Source organism: Nyctereutes procyonoides, unplaced genomic scaffold (genome assembly GCF_905146905.1).
Source record: "Nyctereutes procyonoides isolate TBG_1078 unplaced genomic scaffold, NYPRO_anot_genome, whole genome shotgun sequence".
Taxonomy (NCBI): domain Eukaryota; kingdom Metazoa; phylum Chordata; class Mammalia; order Carnivora; family Canidae; genus Nyctereutes; species Nyctereutes procyonoides.
Genome location: NW_026575122.1, coordinates 30,947,132 through 30,973,016, shown reverse-complemented (window position 1 = coordinate 30,973,016; position 25,885 = coordinate 30,947,132). Strand labels below are relative to the sequence as shown.

Genomic DNA, 25,885 nt, shown 5'->3' with positions numbered 1-25,885 from the left:
AACAAATTATAGACAATTAGTTTTTTCAACTGGCAGCCTAGTGAAAATGTTCAAAATAGAAAGGGAAAATGTTCAAAACAGATTATTAAAAGATTTCAGGGAAGAAAAACAAATAAAAAAACAGTATTCCCTAAAAATCTTAATTCTAAACTCTTAAATATTTTTAAGTTTACGATCTATAAGCATGATTTTCTAAATCAATATCTTTTTTATTTTATTTTCATTTTTTAGGTAGTCTCCTCATCTAGTACAGAGTTACTTTGCTTTATTCAGTAATCTGAAAACATAAGTAACATAGTTTCAATATACATATAGTATATTGTGTGTGTATAGATACACACTATTCAACAAAAGGGTGAGAGCAGAGTATTGTCAAAACAACAAAACAATGTGTGGCATACAGTAAGTTCTCAGTAATATATTTATTTTTTATTTAAATGACAATAGAGTACAGAGGAAAGAAAAATGATTATCTTAACATACCTTTATGCTTTCTTGCTTGTGGGACTTGAATTCTTCACTCAATTTAGCAATTTCTTTTTCCTTTCTACACTTAATTTCCTCTATCTCTGCCAATTTAGATTTTTCATTTGCTAGTTCTTTCTCTTTCAGTGACTGTAGAAAAATAATTTATTAAAAAGTAATTTTAAAGTAAATACTTAACTGAAAATCAATGTAAGAAAATAACTGCTACTATTTAGGACACTGTCTCTTTCTACTTAACTTGAGCAAACTACTTACCTTCACTTGCCTCTATGACCTTATTTATACAATGTGAACAACAGTAAGATCTTTATAAGCATTAAATACTGTTAATACCATAAAATGAATAGTATCTAGCCAAAATAAGAACACTGCAAAATTTAGCCAAAACTACCATTCTTATTCTCTCATTAATGCTGTTATCACTATTACTATTATTACTAGCAATATCTTTATAAGGCACTAGTTAATAGTATTACATATTACCTAATTTAATACCTATACTAAATAGCTCTTTTTAATCCTCATTTGATAAGTAAAGGAACAAAGGGTTTAGAGTACATCTAAGGAGAGCTATTGAAGATAAAGGTGATGCCTATATTAGGTAAGAGATTTGACTAGATGATTTCTAAAGCCACTGCAATTCTCAGATTCTAGATTTAGTCAGAAAATAAAATAAATACCTTTTCTTTTTGAATATCTTGTAGTGTTTTACACTGCTCCTTCAACTGCTGTTCTTTCTTTGCAGAATCCTGCTCCAACGCAGCCTTGGCAGTTTTCAGTTCTTGAATCAATTTATTTTGGTTTCCGATTTGATTTCTGTTTGAAATCAAGTCCTCCTGTGCTAGAGAAAGCTTCTCTTCTACAGACTTTTAAAAACAATTTTCCCAAATTATTATATGTCCTTTTTTTTTGTTTTTAGCAAATTTCAACAGAAACACAACAGCATAAGCACAGTAGAAAGCAAAATACTATAAAAAGATAGCCTTATACCCTTCAGTAAGATCACGCAAAAGAGAAAGAACACTAGACAACTCTGTTAACTCTTTGCCTAAGGAAACAATTTTAGTATAAGACACTTAATAAAATTGAAGCAATTCCAAAACCTTTAGAAATAATCCATAAGTATTAAATATCAAATAAGAAGGGATCATATCAAACACCCTCAGGGTGGCGGGGGGGGGGGAGAGAGAGAGAGAGAGAGAGAGAGAGAGAGAGAGAGAGAGAGAGAGAGAAAAAGAAGAAGAAGAAAGAAGAAGAAAGAAAGAAAGAAAGAAAGAAAGAAAGAAAGAAAGAAGAAGAAAAGAAGAAGAAGAAGAAGAAGAAGAAGAAGAAGAAGAAAAGAAGAAGAAGAAGGAGGAGGAGGAGGAAGAAGAAGAAGAAGAGAAAGAAGAAAGAAGAAAGAGAAGGAGAAGAAGAAGAAGATGATGATGATGGTGATATGGGAAGACATGAAAAACAATTTAAAAAGAGATGTATTTAAATGCTACATCTATATTACATATACATAAATGTCTTATAGGATCTATGATGTCCCTTGACATGCTGAAATCTTTAATACATAAAAAAAAAAAAAGGTTTTTATCTTGGGGGAAAAAAAAAAGAAAAACTGTATTTCACGTCTACCAACCTGATCAAGTGAACCAAAAGAAAATCAACCAGACATCTGGGGCTCTATTTCTGACAAAGCCATTAGCCCAGGCTCTTAACTTCCAATCTATATGGTACAAGTAGTGTTGTTAGTTAACAATGTCCATAGTTACTCTTCTAAAGCCGAAATACTTTGTGAAGCCAAAGCTGGTGGAAAGGGCAAGCTTTCTGATCTAGTATGTTCCATTTCAGGGTAGCTATGGCAACAAGTGGGTGATGGAAGGTGGCAGGAACCTTGCCACTCTCAGTTGCAACTGTAAAGAATCATCAGGGAAGGAGAGGAACTCTAAGATGCTCTTCTACCATCTGGAAGAAGTTCATCTTTCTTATTCTGTAGACACAGTTCCTTTGAAAAGGAGGCAGAAGATAAAATCTAGGAAAGATCCCTGCTGGCTAGGCATGGCTATTCAATGAAAAAAAAAATAGATAAAAAAATTTTAAATGAAGACCTTATTTAAGTAGTTTCTCAAGCTTTCTTAAGGAGAAAGTTTATTCCTTACAAATAAACCCAATTCAGAAGTCTTTCTGATAAAAATGAAATTTCAATTTCCAATGGCTTCCAATGAATACTAAAAAACCCTAAGGTTTCTTAAGTCACTAGTCCTTTACTAATCAAGCAGCTAACCATTAACTGAGTGTGCTCCTTAGGTAAACAGGGAGGTAAAAGAGAGTCCTTGACTTAAAGAAGCTGACTCCATACCTGAAAAACAGAACCAGCATGTAAAATGGAAGCTATACACACTAGGAGAACATTTGCTATGCATCAAATGCACAGAAAAACAACGTGTGTGAGAGAACCTTGCCTGGAATGTGTTTAAAGAAGCCTTCATGGTAAATGTGGGAACTGGCATAAGTATCACAAAGGGTGAGAGTGATTTCAAGTAAAAATAATACAATTTGACAAAGCCTAGCCCATACAGTCTATAGCAATTATTATTATCAGCTAATAGAGGTCCTGATCTAACACTACCGACCAAGGCTTGCTAAAGACTAAGTTAACAGTACCCCCAATCTCTGCCCACAAGAATTCCAAACTGCCCATGGTATAAATGACATCCAATGATATCCAAAAAAACATTTTATTTGTTTTTCTTCCCTGAAATCTTTTAATAATCTGTTTTGAACATTTTCCCTTTCTATTTTGAACATTTTCACTAGGCTGCCAGTTGAAAAAACTAATTGTCTATAATTTGCTTTGTAAATAGAATTTTAAACTCCCAAAATCCCAGTGACTAAATCTTTAAAATCAAGCTCAAAATCTGCACTCTTCTTTTCTGAAGATGCCTAGACATATTGCTCTTATCTCTGAATATTTGTCTCTGTCATTCAGTGATATACTGCCTTGCATTTTAAATATTCCTTTTATCTTTCTTGTTGCAGTCCATATTATTTTCATCTGCTCAGCATCTCTTTCTTTAAGGGACTCCCCTCTCCCACTCAATATTTTGTGGACCTATCTTTAACCACCCTACTCCCACTGGAACAGGCAAATCCCTGAGTATATCAACTACCAACCTTGACCCCTGAATACCACAGTCACATTACAGCAGTGCAGTTAAAAAGAAATTTCTGCAGCATTCTGTGGTAACTACTGTTTCTTGCCTGCCCAACAATTTTTCCCTTTCTTCTTTTAAAATAAAACTTAAAATTCTAGTTACTGCTTTTTCTTGATGTCTGGTTAAATGACATAAGGAATGGTATAGGCTAATGGTTTATATTTAATTCTAAACTTACCAGGGTACAAAATATAAGTTAAATTCCACTTCTATCTCTCTTCAACAGTAAAGAATAGCACAAGGTATAGCCAACTTGAAATATCCAGTCAACAAGCATATAAGTATTTCATAAATAATCCAGCAGATGGGGCTAAAGGCATAGATCAGGCCAGCTTGTCTTCCATTCTACTGGTGTCTTGAAGTAGTACACTGTCAGCCCACAGATGGCAGCCTTGACTTAGGCAGGTGTCATGTAACAAAGTTCTCAATCTCTCCCTTTCTCACTTCTAAGCAACAAGATCATATAACATCACTGAAGCAAAAGAAAAATAATGGCTGAAACCATGTCTTACTCTGGTCCATAAATATCATCTGAAGTTCTCCAGGAATTCTTTTTTTTTTTTTTTTAATTTCCTAAGTAGTTCAGATACTTCTCTTTTTGGAAGCATTACTAATAGAATTCAGCAATGTTATATTTTATATTTAAAAATCCTAGCGAAATGATAACAAGAGTAAAGGGCTATGAATCAGAACTGGGATCTAATCATGGGTCTGTCATTGTGCAACTCTGGGCCTGCCACAAAGCACTCCAGGCTTTAGCCTCATCTGCAAAAGGAGGCTTTGGAATAGAGGATCTAGCCATGTCTCTTAATAGTTGAAAACTCCTCAGTAGCCTTATTCCTCCACTTTCCCTTTTTGTCCAAACATTTCAATCTTTTGAATTTTTCTTTCATGTATAAAATTATTAGTATACAATGTAGTTTTCAAGCATAATAAAAAGAGCTGTTAGCTTAGTGAACGAATACTGATCTAAGAGCTCTATGTCCTGTCACCATGTTATGCTCTTGGGTAAATAATACAGCTCTATGAGAAAAAAATCAGTATGATTTCTAAAGGACTTCTACAATCAATTATTAAACTTCATCTCTTTGATCAGATAAACATTCTTCTAACTCATCTACATTCTCCATCCTTACTGTTTCTGCCATCACATGTACCTGGATTATGCCATGTGTCCTCTCTAGTCTCCACACTCAGCCCTGTTGCTCCCCAATCCATTCTTTATCCTCAGCCAGTCACTGACCTAACCTACAGATCCAAGCAAATCTTTTCTGTGGTCCCTCTTGCCTTTAGGATAAAGTCCAAACTCTTCCACAGACCTTCCCTGCCTTTTAATAGTGTTAAAAAGAAAAAAAAATACCAATAATTTAAAACTACTAGAAAACAGAGCAATTGAGACACTCTCTAAATGTCAGGTGGTATTTTTTTCTTATAACAACTCGGCATGAGGAAAATTCTTTGACCCAAGTTTCCTATTTCTTTGTCAAATCATTAGTCACCACTGGTTCCTGTGGTTCCATTGTGGCCTATCTGTATTTAGCCCTCCTGTTTCACCCCATCTCTCTCATTCATCTCTTCTGCTCCTTCCTCTTGAACTTTAAGCCCAGTGTAATCAATTCATACCTTCATTAATGGAATTTATGGAGAAAAGAAGATAGCCTCTTAACTAATCTCCCTACCTCTAGTTTATCCAGGTCCAATCCAGTAGTCCATAAACCTCTTCCAGGTTAAGTTGTCCAAAGTACTATTTTCTTCATTTTATTCCTCTGCTGAGACTCTTTATTTCCCCCCTCAAATATAAAGTCCAATCATCTCTGCTAAGCATCTAAGATACTTCATGATTTGATCCCGAACTTTTTAAACTTAACCGCCAGACACAAAATAGCATGGTAGTCAACTGGTAACTACCTCCTGGCTCTGGTCATTTCCCCTGCAGCACTTTTTCCCAAATGTGCCTAAGTGAAATGACCTTCCTCATGACTCTATATATTCAAATTCTATATATCCTTGAGAACCTGTTCAAGTCCTTTCTCCCTCATAAAGTCTTCCCTATAACAGCCTATAATAAAATATAGACATACTATATTTATATATAATGTATAAATATCCTGTGATTTTCAACAAAATTTTTCAATAATGTACTTTAAATTAAACAAATAAAAAAAACTAAACAGGGAAGAAACAAAAAGCATAATACTTCACCATGACAAAAAAAATAGAACTAGCTGAATCTTCTGGGAGAGAACAAAAATGTTCCATTTATCTTAGAGAACTCATACTTAATGCTACATAAAAACTATCCTTTTTGTATATCCTTCATTTTAACATGTTATTTTAATCAGTACAGTACTGATTAAAACAATACTGTCAAGAACAAGGTTTCCATATATGTTTAGATAATTAGGGTTAAGTTTACTTTGAGCTAAATCTCTTAATTTTAATCATTAGACTTTCTGGTAGTCTTGAGAAGTTGACCAATATAAAAAACTAAAGTCAATACTGCCTGACAAGCAACAGGAAAATGCTTGCATTTTCACAAGTGGTTTACATTTTAAAACTCCTTGGATTTTTCCAACAGCAGTCCTTTCTAAAAGTTACCTTCTTCCATAGACAGCAGTCTTTAGATAAGCTAATAATGCAGTAATTAACATATTTCCAAATTATTTTATTATTACAGATGTTATTTTTAAATGTCTGTGTTTAACCTATACATTTTATAATAATATAAAACAATTTAAATTTTAAAAAGCATGTTACAAAAAAAAAGGCACGTTACTCCCAAAAAGAAGCATGACATTCTACAAATACTAACATTCCCTTGCCCATCTGGCTCAAATCAACCATTTAATGAATGTCTATAAGCAACTTACTGAGTTTTTGTGATATATTTTACTATACCTTAAGATCTTGCCTGGTGGCAAGAAGCTCAGATTCCTTCCCATAGAAATCAGACTGAAGCTGCTTTAGATTATCCTGACTTTTTTCATAGGTATTTTGTAACACTGACATTTTTTCTTTCTCTGCTGCAAGTTCCTGGGCTGCTTGTGTGGACTGCTGCTGTAGTTTACTCTCAAGTTCTGTCTGGAACACACAATAGTTATTTAGAACAGTATGCATATCGAAAACCAGTTACAAATATAAAATGAAATCCACACAACTAAGAAGATTCCTAAGAACAAAGTAAACAGCATTTAGGTCCTAAAATTCTTATTTAATCAAGAGTAACTTACTTACTCATTACAAACTTAAAGTATGTACAAAATCCAAAATCTAACAAGTCCCGATTTAAAAACCAAAAAATAAAAAAGCATTAAGTAAAGAAAAAAAGTATTTCACTGGGTGATATCAATGTGTCGGGAGACTGAGAATAATAACCACATTCTGATAGAAGATGCAGTGCTAGATGCTTTAGAAGAGAATGTAAGTTAAGGTTGAACTAATGGAAATTTCTATATGAAAGAAATGAGTCATTACTGTGTTGAAGTCTATCATTTCCACTCCTTGAAATTCCAGAATAACTTGGGAAATTTTTACAGGTTATCTTTATTAACAAGGCAGAAGAAAAGGGAAAATCTTGCAAAGGTCTGACACTTCTCTAAACTTGTCTTTAGTTTTTAAGATTCAGGAGATATGTACAAATATGACATACTTAAAATTTGTGTGCACATTAGGAAAATAAACACTTGGCTTTTAAAATAAAAATACTACTTCAATGCAACTTTTGTTGACCAATGACCAATGACCCTCCTGCTCCAAAATTCAATATTCATCTCCTTGTCCACATCTTACTTAACCCCCCAGTTGTACCTGAAATAGCAAATGATGTTCCCTCCTAGAAACATTTTTCAAGCTTGTTTTCATGGCACCTATCTTAATGATCATTCCTTCTTAAAATCTTTTACTAGTTCTTCTTTTGTTTGGTCTCTCAATATTGTAGAACCCCAGGGTTCTGTCCCTGTCCTTCTTTTATTCCATACATAGTCTCTTTCTAAAAGATCTCAACTACACTCATGGCTTTAAATATCATTTATTTACAACTGACTTCTGAATTATGTTTCTAGCCCTAACCTCTCTGCCTAAACTTTGGCCTCATTATGATCAAGTACTTCCCTGACATCTCCATTTCAATGAGAGACAGATATCTATCTTAAGCAGAACTCTTGATCCTGACACTGCTCATCAAAAAGCTGCTACTTTTCCCCAATAAATATAATCAACTATGCACTTGTATAAGCCACAAATGTAGTTATTCTTCTTTCCATCATCAAATGTAGTTGATTCTTCTTTCCATCATCTCTCATCATCTAATCTATCAGCAAGTTCTGATGACTCAACTTCCAAAATATATTCCCAAATCATCCACTCACTCCTAACACTTCAGTTCATGCTATCATTATAACTGTCTGGACTACTACCGACACTTTTTCAGTGCCTTCTCTGCTTGCTCCTTTATCCCCCTGTAGTCAGACTGTACCATTTTCCACTCAAAATTCTCCAATTGATTCTAATTATTCTTAGAACAAAGTTATCATTATTATTGTCTTATAATCTATAAATTTGCATGTATATGCTTTGGCCCCTGTCTACTTCTCTGAGCTCATTTCATATCATTTTCTACTCTTCCACTATATTTAACCAATATTGGTCTTCTATTTTTAGAAAATCCCAAGCTTGCTCTAGCTTAAGGTCTCTGCACTAGTTGTCCACCTGGACCTTTGTATACACAGCTCTTGTCTTTCATGTATCAGCTCAAATCTCTTCAGATTTGATCTCTTCTTTGATCACCCAGTCTTTAGTAGGACTCTGTCCCATCACTGTCTTTCATATCACCCTCTTTAGTTTCTTCCCCAAGAAAGTGTAAGCTCCATGAAAACAGTATCCTTGTCTGTTCATGGCTATATCTCCAACACCCAGAATTGTGCCATGGTATAAAATAGGTGCCTAGTAATATTTCTTAAATGAATAAATGACAAATAGATTGGAGGTGGAAAAGCCTGGGATGACTATTAATAAGCTATTCTAATAGCCTGGATAGAGAACAAAATAGCCTGGACTAAGATTGTGGTCATGGGAAATAAGAAAAGAGAATGGATTCAAGAGAGCTAGGAGGCAGACTGACAGGAGGTGGTGCTAATACCTATGGAGGAAAGGGGGTTTGATCTCCCTATATGTTATCTCATAGAATCCCATGTCACCTCCTTTCCACTTCTTCCAATTTAGATTCTTTATGATGAATAATTCCTGGACATCTTTTTTCATCTTGAGAACTATATTGCTATTACACATTTTCTTTTATAGAATACTACTTCTTTGCTTTAACACTTTTCCCCCCACAAATCTAGTTTTCTTTCTCTTTAATCTAATCTTCATGGCTTTCAACTAAGCCCTCTGCAAAAATCTCAGTAACAACCTTTAATTAAAGGCCCTTTTGGGCTCATATTTGGGCCATCATTATCCTTACTCTGACAAACTCATTCATTCATTCATTAAAATAATTATTGATGGTTTATTTGTCAAAAGACACAGTTCTCTGACCCTAAGGAACTCAAATATATTAGTGGGGAATTAAAGAAAAAAAGACATCAATGAAACAGTTTGATAGTTGCTTTAATAGAAGTAAACCCAAACTTCCAAAGGAGAATACAGGAAGGTCGGTCATTTACAATTTACCCTTCACAAACTGACCAGTTTTTGCTCTAAAATTGATCTGATCACATTCCATCCTTCTTAAAAATCTTTATTAATCCTCCAATATTAAAATTTTAAAGTGGAAACGATTATATATCATCTACTGTGATCTGACTTCATCCAATTGTATTGCCTTATCCCTCCCCTCACTTCTCCATTTACCATGTACTCCAAAAGCTAATGTTCTTTAATGATATTTTCTAAGTCTTACAAACATTGCTAATATTGTTTAGCTCCTTGAAATATCTAATTTCCTCTTTTTTAATGTTTCAAAATTATAATCATCTCCAAAGGCCCAGTTAAAATGCTAGCTCCCTAGAAAGCCAGTCAAAATTTCCATTAAGTTCTAATTTTTCTCATATTTCTGTTTAAGTTTGTTTCATTCTTCTTTATACATTAGTTTTTCCCTTACATACCTACTTCCTTATTAAATTATAAGCTACTTGAGAGTTAAGGGTGCTATCCTATTCATTCTGTATTCCCACAATAGATTTCAAATAAATTTAGTATAGAGGCCTTGACTTATTTGCAGGATCCTACTTACAGGATCCTTGATCAGTGGCTCCCAAACAATCATATATATCCAAAATGTGTGTGTGTGGATTACATAAGTGCATACACATACATATCTAGATCCATTTAAACACTGTTTTTTTTTTTCTATTTCACTGTGGGACAGTTGTAACTTTGTCACAGACCATCACTGCATAGTCAATCATGCACACCGACATACTTCCATGTAATAGCGAACTATTTTGCTTATATACTGCACTGGGGACAGTCCTGCATATTTTAAATATGTTTTCTTAATCTTTATAACAACTCTACAACTCCATTTTATTTAGCCCAGAAAGATGATTCACTTCCTTATGACCATAAATCTAATGTGTCACACAAAATTTAAATTCAGATCTTGCCTAACTCCAAAATTTAGCCTTCTTTCCATGCTACACAGCTCCCCAACAAAACCAAATTATACTTGCCTTTCAATGATTCTCTAGTTACTCTAAATTCAAAGTCTAATTTACATTGACTATCAACCCAACATTCCCCAAAATGCCATTCACCATCTATCCCAAAGTTAAAAAGTGTGCTTATTTTAGCATCCATACACTAACAGAAACTAATATAGCCATGGATGAATGTTTGTGTCTCCCTAAAAAAAGTTCATGTTGAAGAAGCCCAGATCTACAATGTGATGGTTATTTGGAACTGTGACCTTTAGGAGGTCATCAGGTCATGGGAGTACAGCCCTCATGAATTAGTGATTAGGGATTAGTGTCCTTACAAAAAGAAACACAAGAAAGATCATCTCTCTTTCAGCCATATGAAGATACAGCAAGAAAGTATCTGTCTACAAACCAAGAAAGGGTCTTCACCAGACACCAGACATGCCAGTGTCATTATATTTGACTTCCCAGCCTACAAAATTGTGAGAAATAAACACATTGCTTACACCACCAAGTCTTGATATTTTTGTTATAGCAATCCAAACTATGTCATCTACCAATAAAAGCATTTCCTTTAAATCTCATAATTCTTTTTTTAAGCTCTCATAATTCTTAAGGTGTAATCTAGTAAAGCCATGTAAAGTATAGGCAATATACATTAATCATAAATCTAAAAGAAATCATATTGTAACTAATAATTTAAGAAAATGTGCTAAAAATAGCTGGGTTTTATTTTTTTTTAATTCATGAAGGTATGCTATAAAAATGAAGATCTAGGGAATACATAAATATGAGATTAATAGATTGGGGGAAAAGAATTAACTCAAGACACCAAAGCATACAATAAATGTATTGTGATAATTATATACTGACTTACGATTATATATAACACCAAAAATGCACAGGCAAATTTGTCTACTGTTGTTTGTGTTATTAGAAAATTACTCTTTTGTAAAGAGAAACAGAAATAGTTGACAGTTGTCAACATAAAATACCTATTTGCAGGTTAATTTTTTTTCTCTCATAATGTGATAGCCCACTCTTAATGACAGGACATATTTTGTTTGTTCTACATAAGAGAGATTTCACTTCTCAGGGCGTCTGGGTGACTCTGTCGGTTGGTTATACATCCAACTCTTGATTTCAGCTCAGGTCATGATCTCAGGGTTGCATGTGAGACAGGGTTGTGAGATGGAGCCCATATCAGGCTCCATGCTCAGTGCGGACTCTGCTTGAGATTCCTTCCCTCTACTCATTCCCACCATTCCTCTCCCCTGCTCTTGCTCATATAGTGTCTCTAATAAATAAATAAATCTTTAAAAAAAAGAAGAAAAGACTTCACTTCTCTCATCTCCATTGACCAACTGGCATGCACATAGCAACAGTAATGAAAAGTTATTTTTGTTCAACTATTAAGTACAATCTATCTTGTCAACTCTTGGTACAGACAAGTACTAAAATATATTTAAGAATAAAAAATAAAAAAAATAAAAAATAAAAATAAAAAAAAGAATAAAAAATAGATGCTCAATAATAAATTAGAATAGTTGAGAAATGAAAACCAATGAGATGTAACTTGAAATATCAAACAATTTTAACTATATAAAACCTACACTCCTGAATTTTTTTAATATGTACCATTTTATGGGTTTTGTTCTTGATTATCTTCCCTTAATAAGGATAATTTATTTTTAAATTCCTTTAAAATTTTCTAATGCACTAGAAATATTATATAAATTATTTCCATAACATTAAGTGTTAATTATATTATTACATAAAAAGGTAATTTTAGGGCAGCCCCTGTGGCGCAGCGGTTTGGCGCCGCTTGCAGCCCAGGGTGTGATCCTGGAGACTAGGGATCGAGTCCCACATCGGGCTCCCTGCGTGGAGCCTGCTTCTCCCTCTGCCTGTGTCTCTGCCTCTCTCTCACTCTCTATGTCTCTCATGAATTTAAAAAAAAAAAAAAAAGGTAATTTTATATCAGATGATTAATTTTAAATAAAGATTATCTAAAAACATGGTTCTAGTGAATGGAAATCCAGACTTACATATTTAATTACATAATTAAGAGCTTTTATACATTAAAAAATACTTAGAAAAATTACTTAGAAAAATTTTGAACATATATAAATTTTTCTTTGCTGCAACTCATCTGTTATCATATTATTATCTTAACTGCAAAGTTTTTCTTCCCATAAAAAGTAAACAAATATCGTATTACTTACCTTCTGTGAAATAGCAGTTTTAACTTCTCCTTGGAGTGCTTCAATTTGCTTTTTCTTCTGTTCAGTCAATTGCTTCAGCTCATTTATGGTCCCCTGAAGTTGTTGTTCTTCTTTTTCCTTTTGTTTTAAAGTATTCTGGGCCTGTACAACTTGTCCCTGAACTGAATTGAGTTCCAACTTCAACTGATGAGAAGTCTAAAAGAAAATAAAATCTGTTTATTAGCATTCATCATTCAATCAAGACACGTTTACTGGGGACCTTCTAAATGCCAAGCACTACTCTAGGTAGAAACTACTAAGCCTGGTGGCCAAAGGTGACCAGCAGTAAATCAAAATACCAAACAAAAAAAATCTCCTCATGGAGCTTTCCTAATTGACACTATTTACTATTAGATAACATGCCAGATTAATCTTCAATATGTGTTTAACCTTACCTCCCTTTCTAACTTGTAAGTATATATTTGGTATATATTATACCAGTATATATTATAGAGCTTATAAATGAGCTAGAATAGTATAAACTTGTATTGTAGAAAATAGGTATATTGACATCAATCTTTAGATTTCTGGAATGTCTACTATCTTTCAAGAATATTCTCAAAATGCCAACTTAGCTTATTAGCCATGATTAATCAAAACGGATAGCTCCATATCAACTATGGCAAAAAAAATCATTTTTGGCAAATATGTTTAGTCTATATCTGATGATACTAAACTATACCACGTAATAGTTTCCTCATTCAGAGCTCTGGGGAATATTGTGCTACTACCTTGTTTTTATAATCTACTAGGATATAATTCTGTTCAAAATTAGGTATCATACAGAAGTCACGTTGAGGTTCTACTATGGTCAAAGTGAACTACAATGATCTCCTGCCCTTCCAGCCAAAGTCATGTTTCCATGTTTTATGCATTTTGCCTTATGAACTTAACTTGAGCGTTTGACCATATTCAAAGAATCTTGAAAAGTTTCACTTCTAAATGTGGTTGCTTCAGCTTATCTCCCACACAAAGGAAAATATTTTTGTGCAAAACAGGAGTCAGGTAGTGTAACAATGATGATTATTATAATATGATAACCAATGATAAAGTGAAAACTAACATTTGAGCATTTATTTTGTCATTTTGTTATGTTAAGAGTTTCAAGCACTTTGAAATATTTAAACCTATTTATCTCTTATAATAATCCTATGGCATATTTTCTCAAAAAACAAGAAAGTTCTCAAATATACAACCTAACCTTACACCTAAAAGAGCTGAATAAAGAACACCAAATAAAGCCTAAATTCAGCAGAGAAGAGAAATAACAAAGATTAGAGCAGAAATCAATGAAATAGAAACCAAAAGAACAGTAGAACAGATCAACACAACTAAGAACTGGTTCTTTGAAAGAATTAATAAGACTGATAAACCCCTCACCAAACTTTACAAAAAAAAAAAAAAAAGACCCAAATAAATAAAATCATATAAGAAAGAGGAGAGATCACAACCAACACCAAAGAAATACAATTATAAGAATATATTATGAGCAACTATATGCCAACAAATTAGACAATCTGGAAGAAATGGATGCATTCCTAGAGATGTATACACTACCAAAACTGCAGGATGCCTGGGTGGCTCAGGGACTGAGTGTCTGACTTAGGCTCAGGGCTCGATCCGGGAGTCCCAGGATTGAGTCCCGCATCGGGCTCCCTCCATGGAGCCTGCTTCTCCCTCTGCCTATGCTCTGTCCCTCTCTCTCTGTGTCTCTCATGAATAAATGAATAAAATCTTAAAAAAAAAAAAACAACCAAATTACCAAAACTGATACAAAAAGAAATAGAAAATCTTAACAGACCCATAACCAGCAAGGAAATTGAAGCAGTAATCAAAAATCTCCCAACAAACAAGAGCCCAGGGCTGGATGGCTTCCCAGGACAATTCTACCAAACATTTAAAGAAGAATTAATACCTATTCTTCTGGGGACGCCTGGGTGGCTCAGTGGCTGAGCATCTGCCTTTGGCTCAGGCCGTGATCCTGGAGTCTCCAGATTGAGTCGTGTATCGGGCTCCCTGCACAGAGCCTGCTTCTCCCTGTGCCTGTTGTCTCTGCCTCTCTCTCTTTGTATCTCTTACGAATAAATAAATAAAATATTTAAAAACAATACCTATTTTTCTGAAGCTGTTTCAAAAAATAGAAATGAAAGGAAAACTTCCAAACTCTTTCTATGATGCCAGCATTACCTTGATCCCAAAACCAAAGACCTCACCAAAAAGGAGAATCACACACCAATATCCCTGATGAACATGGACACCAAAATTCTCATCAAAATACTAGCCAATAGGATCCAACAATTCATTAAAAAGATTATGCACCACGACCAACTGGGATTTATTCCTGGGCTGCAAGGGGGTCCAACATCCACAAATCAATCAATCTGATACACTAATAAAAGTTTAGTTTAATAAAAGAAAGAACAAGAACCGTATGATTCTCTCAATATATAGATGCAGAAAATGCATTTGATAAAGTACAGCATCCTTTCTTAATTAAAACTCTTCACACTGTAGAGATAGAGTGAACATATCTCAATATCATAAAAGCCATACACAAGAAGCCCACAGTGAGTAACATTTTCAATGGGGAAAAACTGACAGCTTTTCAAGAATACAAGAACACATAAGGGATATCCACTATCACCGCTGCTGTTCAATACTGTACTAGAAGTCCTAGCCTGAGCAATCAGACAACAAAAATAACTAAAAGGCATCTGAATCTACAAAAAAGTCAAACTCTCACTCTTTGCAGATGACAAGATACTCTATAAAGAAAACACAAAAGACTTGACCCCAAAATTGCTAGAAATTATACAGGAATTCAGGAAAGTGGAAGGATATAAAATCAATGCACAGAAATCAGTTGCATTCCTGTACACTAACGAGACAGAAGAAAGAGAAATTAAGGAGTCCATCGCATTTACAATTGCACCCCAAACCATAAGATATCTAAGGAATAAGCCTAACCAAAGAGGTAAAGGATCAGTACTCAGAAAACTATAGAACACTCGTGAAATAAATTGAGGAAGACACAAAGAAATGGAAAAACATTCCAAGCTCAGGGATTGGAAAAACAAATATTGTTAAAATGTCTATGCTACCTAGAGCAATCTATACATTCAATGCAATCCCTATCAAAATACCATCAAATTATTTCACAGAGATGGAACAATAATCCCAAAATGTATATGGAACCAGAAAAGACCCCAAATTGCCAAAGGACTGTTGAAAAATAAACCAAAACTGGTGGCATCATAATTCTGGACTTCAAGCTCTATTACAAAGCTGCAATCATCAAGAAATATGGTACCGGCACAAAAACAGACATACAGATCAATGGAACAGAATAGAGAACCCAGAAATGGACCCTCAACTCCATGATCAACTAATCTTTGACAAAGCAGGAAAGAAAATCCAATGGAAAAAAGTCTCTTCAACGAATGATACTGGGAAAACTGGACAGCTACATGTAGAAGAAAGAAACTGGACCATTTCCTCACACCATACACAAAAATAGACTCAAAATGAATGGAGATAGGAATCCATTAAAATCCCAGAGAAGAACACAGGCAGCAACTTCTCTGACCTTGGCTGCAGCAACTTCTTGCTAGACATGTCTTCAAAGGCAAGAGAAACAAAGGCACAAATGAACTTATGGGACTTCATCAGGATAAAAAGCTTTTTGCACAGCAAAGGAAACAGTTAACAAAACCAAAAGGCAACCGACAGAATGGGAGAAGATATTTGCAAATGACACATCAGATAAAGGGCTAGTATCCAAAATCTATAAAGAACTTATCAAATGCAACACCCAAAGAACAAATAATCAAATCAAGAAATGGGCAGAAGACATGAACAGACATTTCTCTGAAGTACACATGACCAGCAGTCACATAAGAAAATGCTCTACATCACCTGGCATCAGGGAAATACAAATCAAAACCACAATGAGATACCACCTTATTCTAGTCAGAATAGCTAAAATTAACAAGTCAGGAAACAACAGATGTTGGCGATGATGCACAGAAAGGGGAACCCTCTTACACTGCTGGTGGGAATGCATGCTGGTGCAGCCACTCTGGAAAACAGTGTGGAGGCTCCTCAAGAAGTTAAAAATAGAGCTACCCCATGAACCAGCAATTGCATACTGGGTATTTACCCCAAAGATATTGATGTAGTGATCTGAAGGGGCACCTGCACCCCAATGTTTATAGCAGCAATGTCCACAATAGCCAAACTATGGAAAGAGCCCAGATGTCCATCGAGAGATAAATGGATAAAGAGGACGTGGTATATATACAATGGAATACTACTCAGCCATCAAAAAAAAAATGAAATCTTGCCATTTGCAACGACGTGGTTGGAACCAGAAGATATTATGCTAAGTCAAATAAGTCAATCAGAAAAGGCAATTTTTGCATGATCTCACACATATGTGGAATTTATGAAACAAAACAGTGGTTCATAGGGGAAGAGAGGAAAAAGTAAAATGACAAAATCAGACAGGGAGACAAACCATAAGAGACTCTTAATCATAGGAAACAAAACTCAGAGTAGCTAGAGGGGAGGAGGTGAGGGGATAGGTAACTGAGTGAGGGACATTAAGGAGGGCATGTGATATAATGAGCACTGGGTGTTATATATGACTAATGAATCACTGACCCCTACCTCTGAAATGAGTAATACATTGTATCTCAGTTAACTCTATTTAAATAGAATTTTTAAAAATTACAATAATCCTGTGGCATAGATTATTATTAGCCCCATTTTACTGCTGAGGAAACAGGAGCACAGAGAGATTAAGCAATTTGCCTAAAACAAGGCAAAAGAACATACCTAGCAAATGGCACAGTCAGGATATAAATCTGGACAATCTGGATTCAGAGCTTGGCACTAAGCCACTATAACTTTGCCACTTGATGACTGGTATCTAAAACACAGGTGGTCGCCTCTGAATCAATAACCAGACTACAATCACATAAAAGACTTCTGAGGTCTAGGTTTTGCTGCTTTAACAAACCAGATCTCTAGAAAAACTGTATTCCTAGACTCTAACTGCTAGAGGTAGGTCTTCAGAGAATAAGAATTATATATTATACCCATTTAGTTACTCATTTGCTTGCTTATTTTTGATGGATAGTAATAAAAGCATTAATCACAGAAAAAACTATTGTTATACAACCATTAACATACCATTAAACATAGACATCCATGAAATAAAGAGCCATTACAATGTTATTTCTATGGAAAGCCTATCAAGGTATTTTTCCCAATCATAATAATGTTCCTTAATCTAAATTATCTAGTTATAATTCTATAGTAAGTTGACTCAATTAACTTTATTAGTTATAATCCTTTGAGTCTTTTATTATAAACTAGCTTAAATCTTTTTAGTAGTAGATAGAACATAAATGACAATTTTAAACTATTTTTGTGATCCATTACATTTCAGAGAAATAAACTTCCTTTGACTTAAGTCAGTGTGAAATTATTTTGAAAATACAGACTTTATTATTCTTCATATTTTATTTACAGGAAAAAATCTTACCTGCTTCTCTTTTTCAAGTGACTTTTTCAGTTCATTCTGTTCCTTAAGTGTATTCTCTGTCTGTACCTGAAGCTGATGCTTTAATTCTTTGCAAGTTTTTTCCTAAAAACAAATGAAAACTACATTATACAGAAAGTATTTGTAGTAAGTTTAAGAAGTTTGATTTATATGCTTAGTAAGATCCACACATGGACATAAACTACAATCACTGATGGTTTAGCATGGGATAGAATCATCTATTTCAGTTATACAACAGTCAAATATTATAGCAGTAAAGTAGAGGGACAGAAAAAGGTTAAGAGCTTCTATCATCAACCAGCACAACACTTTAGGAACCATATTTTTATGTCACACAATTAATTGTAATTAATTAACTTGTCATGCTATTTTAAAAGTAGGATAACAAGGGGCACCTGGGCTCAGTTGGTAGAACATGTGACTTGATTTCAGGGTACTGAATTCAAGCCCCATTTGGGCAGGGAGCTATTTTTTAAAAAGCTCATAAAAGTAAAACAACAATATTCAACCAAATGGAAGAAAGGAGGGATGCCTGGCTGGCTCAGCGGTTGAGCACCTGCCTTCAATCCAGGGCGTGATCCTTGGAGTCCCAGGATCAAGTCCCATATTGGGCTCCCTGCACGGAGCCTGCTTCTCCCTCTGCTTCTGTCTCTCATAAATAAATACATATTTTTTTAAAAAATGGAAGAAAGGAAATTTTTGCAAAAGAAAGTGTTAAAACAATAAAGAATAATTACATATTACTAAATATGATTTATATTACATATAAATGTTTATGTATACATATATATTATATACATATAAATTCACATAAAACAATCACAACTTAAGGGGAAAGATGTAAAGATAGGAAATGTTTTCTCCAAACAGAAAGGAACATAAAAGTAACCATACAAATATATTTTTTGTGCTACTAAATACTTTCACTGACTTTTGTTATTTAAAACAAGAGAATTTTACTTTTGCTGTTACTCTGTTATTCCATGTTAAAATCTTTTTTTTTTTGAAGATTTATTTTAGAGAGAGAGAGAGAGAGAGCAAGAGAGTGAGTACGAGTGGGGGGAGGGGCACAGGGAGAGAAACTCAAGCTGACTCCATGCTGAGCCCAACAGGAGGCGGCTCAATTCCCAGGTTCCTGAGGATCATGACCTGAGCCAAGATCAAGATGCTTAGCCAACTGAGCCACTCAGGGATTCACGGGATAAAATATTTCTGAGAATACAAGCCCCCATTAAGCATTTCCTGAAACTGTGTGACTTTTGTTTCATATAGTTTAAATATGTTTTACGGTATCTCTAAGACATGGTATTATCTAGAGTCTTAGAATATTCAGTAGAGAATTAGAAAGTTTCTAGTACCAGAATTAAAAGTCAACAAGGTCTTTCTGATCTTTTTGGTTTTTTTCAGGCAAGTGAATAACATTTGTACCAGCAGCTACATTCTCTGTGAAAATGTCTCTGAGTACAAATAGGCAGCTATCTCTCACAAATCCATTGTAACACAATAGAGAAAAACTGTATATCCAACTAAAAGCATCCTGGGCCTCTGGAAATTTTACACACAAACACTAATATCTTTTTCTCAGGTTAAGCAATCCCACTTTCTTTCCTCATAAGAATTATTTAAAATCACTTAAATTTAGGATAAAAAGTCAACAGCAGGTTTAAGAAGAAAAACCAGTATATTTTAAATAAAAATCACTTCTACCTAATGTAGTGAACATAAACAACTAACCAAATCTAATATAGCAGCTTTTCCTTTCTGATTTTCCTTTTCAAATTCACTTTTAGAGTTCTTCAAAGATTCAGAAACTTTTGAAAAATTCTCTTTTGTTACAGAAAGCTCTGTCATTAGAGTTTCTTTCTCCATCTTCACTTTTTGTAGTTCTGCTGCTGCTGTCTGAATTTTGTTATTCAATTCCTTGTGCTGCATCTTTGCATCTTGACTTAAATTTTCAATTTCTCGTTTAAGGATTTTTTTTTCTTCCTCTTGCTCGGTAAGCATTTGCTTAATATTTTCAAGGGCTTCAGATTTTTTCTGTAGATCCAACTTTGTACTGGATACTCTAAATATTTAAGAAACAAGTTTTTAAAATAATGCATAATTTACCATTCCTAACTTAGCATTAAAAATTGCTATTTTTAAATTAATAATTTTGTTTTAAAACTTTGTGTAGTTCAGAAGTAAAAATCATAATTTAATGTCATAAAACTGAAAATCCTTAAATCTGATCTGATTGCTTAACAGATAAAGATGGTTTTCTTCAAGTTAAATAAATTAATGGTAAAGCCAAGACTATCTAAGACTCCTTACTTAATCCAGTCTTGTCTGTTGCAATGGATGCCCCTCAAATTGTACATATAGCAGAGCCTCTAGTCTACAATAGCCAGAAAAGGTACTTTAAAGAACCTATACATTGTGTTAGCCCCCACCCATAGAGAACTTTGTCTTCTTCCTTGAAAATATAAAATACATTGTTTCTTTATATATTAAGCTTCAAAACATGATTAACCCCCCAAAAAAAACCCCTCAAATTGTACATATAGCAGAGCCTCTAGTCTACAATATCCAGAAAAGGTTTTCCATGTACTTTAAAGAACCTATACATTGTGTTAACCCCCACGCATATAGAGAACTTTGTCTTCTTCCTTGAAAATATAAAATACATTGTTTCTTTATATATTAAGCTTCAAAACATGATTAACCCAGGAAAAAAAAACTAAAAAAAGAGAGAGATGTTTCATTTCAAACATAGAGAAAAGACGAACTATTTACTTTATTCTAGAGCCTAGCGGATTATACTACAGACTTGTTATCTTTTGTCCCTTAACATTAAGTTTTCTACACCTGAGTGAATAAGCTTCACGAATAAGGAAATGAAGATATAGCTTTAAGAAAGTTAAAAACTGCTGCTGCTTTGATAAAAGGAATAAAATTACTCACCAAAAGAAACACACACACACACACACAAAGAAAAACACATTTATTAAAGATCAACCATTTTTAAAGTGAAAATAAAACCAGATGCAAAGTAGTATTTCTGGAATGCATACTACTTCTGATATACTTTATACAATCAGTATAAATTTAATATGTTAAAGAGAGGTTGTTAAAAGATGTACTAGCCACATTGTGGAAGGTGGGTATTCATACAATACCAGAATTATATTTATACACAACTCTAAAATTAGGACTTGATATATATAACTATGCTACTTTCCCATAATTATTATAAAATCATAAGACTATGTGAATCAAAGAAGGCAAAACAGAAATAAAGCCTTCTGTGTTCACTGTAAAACTAATTTTAAAAAGGGTCCTAAAGGAAATAAAAATCTACAATCATAGTTGGAAACTTAGCACTCCTTTCTCAGAAACTGACAGAACCACAGGGGGGAAAAAAGGGCAAGTATATTGAAAGTTAAACGTTATCTGGAATGAATAAATCAAGGGAACAAAAAAATACAAAATAGGGAACCTGGTCAATGGTATTGTAATATTGTCTGGTGACAGATGGTCACCATTGTGGTGAGCTTAGCAGAACACATAGAGATGCTGAATCACTATGCTGTATACCTGAAACTAATGTAACATTGTGTGTCAACTATAGTCAAACAAACAAAAAAAACCTTTTTCTAAGCATTATTAATCACCTTGCCTAGTTGGTATTTATAAAACACTTTATCCAACAGAGAATATACATTGGTACACATGGAAAATTAACCAAGATAAACCATACACTGGGTGATAAGACCATATGAAAAGTCTAAATTTTACAGAGTATGTTCTCTGTTCACAGAATTAAATTAGACGTCAGTAACAGCTATCAAGAAAAGCTCCAAATACTTGGAAAGTAAACAACATACTTCTAAATACTCCATGTATCAAAGAATAAAATCACAAAGGATATTAGAAAGTACATTACACTGTACACTAATGAAAATATATTGTAAGATCACAGTTGGTAGTACAGTTGGATACACAGATGGGCCTTGATAAAAGGGGAAACTTTACCCTGTTCTTTGGGCTGAGCCCTGGGATCAGGGGTAAAGTTTAGCCAAACCCAGATGTGTTTACCTAGTCTTTTTTCCAAGGTAGTACAGGAGAAATACAATATTCCACATAAAAAATAAAAATAAAACAAAACATTTCCATAAAGTATATAGACCAAAAAAAAAAAAAGACTTTAGTATTAAAAGGTTTCTCTATCTCAACATGATAGGGAAGCCTGAGTGAGTTCTAAACATAAGATTAGAACATACAATAGAAATGGGCCCATTTACATTGAGCCCGTTAGAAACGGAAGCACCTTTGGGATTACAGGGCCTTGGGAATGGAAGAACAAGAACCAACTTGGAAGTCATCTTCATGGACTCATGACTGGGTTCCAGAAGTAAATTAATTTAATTAAATTACTCAGGGGATGATATAAGGGATCACATGTGCTCCCCAAATACCTATGCACCCTAAACCATGATGCTAACAGTGAGAAGGAATGCCATGCAATGCACTTCTATATCTTCAAATTCAAAGTATCAGGACTTATTTCACTAGAAATAATACAAGAAATTTTTTTTATCATCACTCCCAAACAAAGACAAAAACCATAAAGCTGTCAAACAATTATCATCAATCTGATGGGTTTTTATTTCATTTTCCTAAAGGATATCTTTCCAAGGCTCTCAGCTTCCATTTTTACTACTGAGAGTCAAAAACCTTCATACCCTTGGCACAGATCAAGTCGTCAACTCAAGTGGCCTATTTGGCCTTTAAAGGTAAAGTCTACTGAAATGTGACTAGTCATAAGCCCTCCTTTGAAGATATATCCAGATGAATGGAGTGGAACTGATTTTTATCTACCAAAATTCTGGCAAGTTATGTGTCCACTGAAGATCTTATGGAAAGACCCAGTGCAAACATCAACATCAAGAACAAGCTAAGCAAGAGACTAATTCTACCTCAGAAGTGAAGAAAAGATGCTCCATCTCAGCACTTTTATAAAAATATGAGTTATGTCTGCAGGCACACACCCCTTCTGCCACCAAGGACATCTGAATTTTCATATATCACTGAATCTTTTAGATCCTAGTATCTTCTAAACTAACCTACCCTTATACTCAGAGTTGTCATAAGCCCATTAAGCACTTAGTGCAAATGGGAAAAGACAATCTTCCTCAAGGTAATTTATTCTATCTGTTGAAAATGTGTCATGCTATACTACGACATATAATAATCACCTGCAGAAACCTGACAAAATACAAAGAAGGTGAGTAACTGAAAATGAAACAGATACTACAAAAGGTGAACAGTCACAGGGAAGCTTCCACATTAAAAAGCTATAAAAAGAAGAACAAACTGAAACCAAAGTCTACATTAGAAAATACTAAAGAGAAGATGAGAAATAAATGAAATAGAAAATTGACAAAATCAGGGATGCCTGGCTGGCTCAGTTGGTAGAGCATGCAACTCTTAATCTCCAGGTTGTGAGTTTTGAGCCCCTATTGGGCATGGAGCTTACTTAAAATAAAATAATTTTTAAAAATAAATAAAGTTCTAATCTAAAAAAATTTGACAAAATCAAAAGTTTTTTTTTATAAAATTGATAAACCCCAAGTTAGATTGATCAAGAAAAAGATAGAGAACATAAATTACCAGAGTAAATAATAAAGACATCACTACAGATACTACAGATCTTAAAAGTGTAATGATCTTACTGTACTGATAAATTTGAAGTTTAGATGAAATGGACAAATTTCTTCAAAGACACAAATTACCAAAACTGACTCAAGTAAAATATTTGAAAACAGTTAATAGCTCTGTATCTACTAAATAAATAGAACTCCAAATTAATAAGCAACCCAGAGGGAACTTCAGGTCAGTTGATTCATTAATGAATTCAATAAAACACTTAAAAAATAAATTATACCTATCACAAACCTTTCAGAAAGAAAGAAAACTGTCAATTTATTTTTAAGACCAGCATAACCTTGATTCCAAAACCATGATGATGATATTAAAGAAACTGCAGACCAACAAATCCCCATGAATGCACAGAAAATTCTAAGCAAAGTATTATCAAGGCAAATACAGCAATATATGAAAAGAATAACACAAGATGATCAAGTAGGAATTATCCCAGGAAAGCAAGATTGGTTTACTATTTAAAAAAGCAATCCATGTAATTTACCATATTAACAGAATAAAGGAGAAAAATCATATGATCAATAGATACAGAAAAAGAAGCTGACAAAAAAAGTTTTAACAAAACTAGTATGGATAGGAGTGCCCTCAATCTGATAAAGGAATCTAGGGGAAAAAAAAAAAAAAAATGCAGCTAACCTCAAAATGAATGATGAAATATTTCATGTTTCCTATCAAGGCCTGGGAACAATGCAAGAATATCCACTACCCTTTTATTCAAAAGTTCATTGGAGATGTCAGCTAACAGTAAATAAAAAAAAAAAAAACTTTTTAATGAACACAAAAGGCTTACAGATTGAAGAAAAAAAGAAGTAAAACTGTTGCTAATTCACAAACAGCAAAGCTATCCATTTAGAAAATTCTAAAAACTCTACAAAACAAAAATGTGAATTTAACAATGCTAAAGGTAGTGAGATTCAATTGCATGTTTATACAAGCCACAAGAAATCAGAAAATTTTAAAAACAATTCCAATTACAATAAAATTGAAAAACATAAAATATTTAGGATTAAATTTAACAAAAGATATTTAGGATTCCTATTTTTAAAACAACAAAATGTTGATGAGAGATATTAAAGAAAACATAAATACTAGAGATATACCATGTTCATGGACTCTGTATTCTTAAAACATTAATTCTCTGCAAATTGAATTACAGATTCATTGTAATTCCAATCAAAACCCAATAATTTATTTGTAGAAATGGATAAGTTAATATTAAAATTTATATGGAAAGCAATAAACTTAAAAGACTCAAGACAATCTTGAAAAACAATTAAGTCAGAGGGCTGATACAATATGGTAATAAGACCTATACCACAAAGCTACAAAAATCAACATGCTATCAGGATACCACACAGAACATAGACCAATGGAACTGAATAGAGCCCATAAATAAACCCACATATACTAGGTAAACTGCTTTTGACAAAGGCACCAAAGGCCACTCATTGGGAGAAAGAAGTTTTATCAAAAAATGGCATTAGAACAACTTCATGATGAACGGGAAAAAAAAGATGATCCTGGACCCCTATCTCATACTTCTTACAAAAAGAAGTTCAAGGCAGATCCTATACCTAAATGTAAAAACTAAAACTATAAAATTTCCATAAGAGAATTCTTCATAAACCATGGGGATAGGCAGAAGTTTCTTAGAAAAGATACAAAACATTAAATATAAAATAAAACAAATAACAAATTGAATTCAACCAGAATTTAAATTTTTTTTTTCACTGAAAGACACTACCAAAAAAACGTAAAGCAAAGCTGCTAGGAAATGTCTTGATAATCTAGCTGTCTGTCTGGTTAGCTAGCTGGTTATCTGGAAAAGGATTAGTATTTTGAATACATAAAGAATAATAAGAAGATCCAATGAGAAAAAAATTTTAATAGGCAAAATAATTTACACTTCACAAATGAAGAAATGCAAATTAAGCCCACAATAAGATACCATTTAATATTCAATAAATAGCTAAAATTAAAGAACTAACAACACCAAATACTGGCAAGGAAATGATGCAACTGAAA

General features: G+C 33.6%; 1 protein-coding gene across 1 annotated transcript in view; it reads right to left on the bottom strand.

Annotated features, from left to right (window-relative positions):
* EEA1 (early endosome antigen 1) overlaps positions 1–25,885 on the bottom strand; it is a 115,392-nt gene that overhangs the window by 7,280 nt on the left and 82,227 nt on the right. The window contains exons 19-24 of the mRNA XM_055336671.1: positions 19,892–20,222; positions 18,140–18,241; positions 12,553–12,747; positions 6,588–6,770; positions 1,167–1,352; positions 484–615 (exon numbers count right to left, since the gene is read on the bottom strand). Coding sequence (XP_055192646.1) covers positions 484–615; positions 1,167–1,352; positions 6,588–6,770; positions 12,553–12,747; positions 18,140–18,241; positions 19,892–20,222 — 1,129 coding nt within the window. The remainder of the gene's footprint in view (positions 1–483; positions 616–1,166; positions 1,353–6,587; positions 6,771–12,552; positions 12,748–18,139; positions 18,242–19,891; positions 20,223–25,885) is intronic.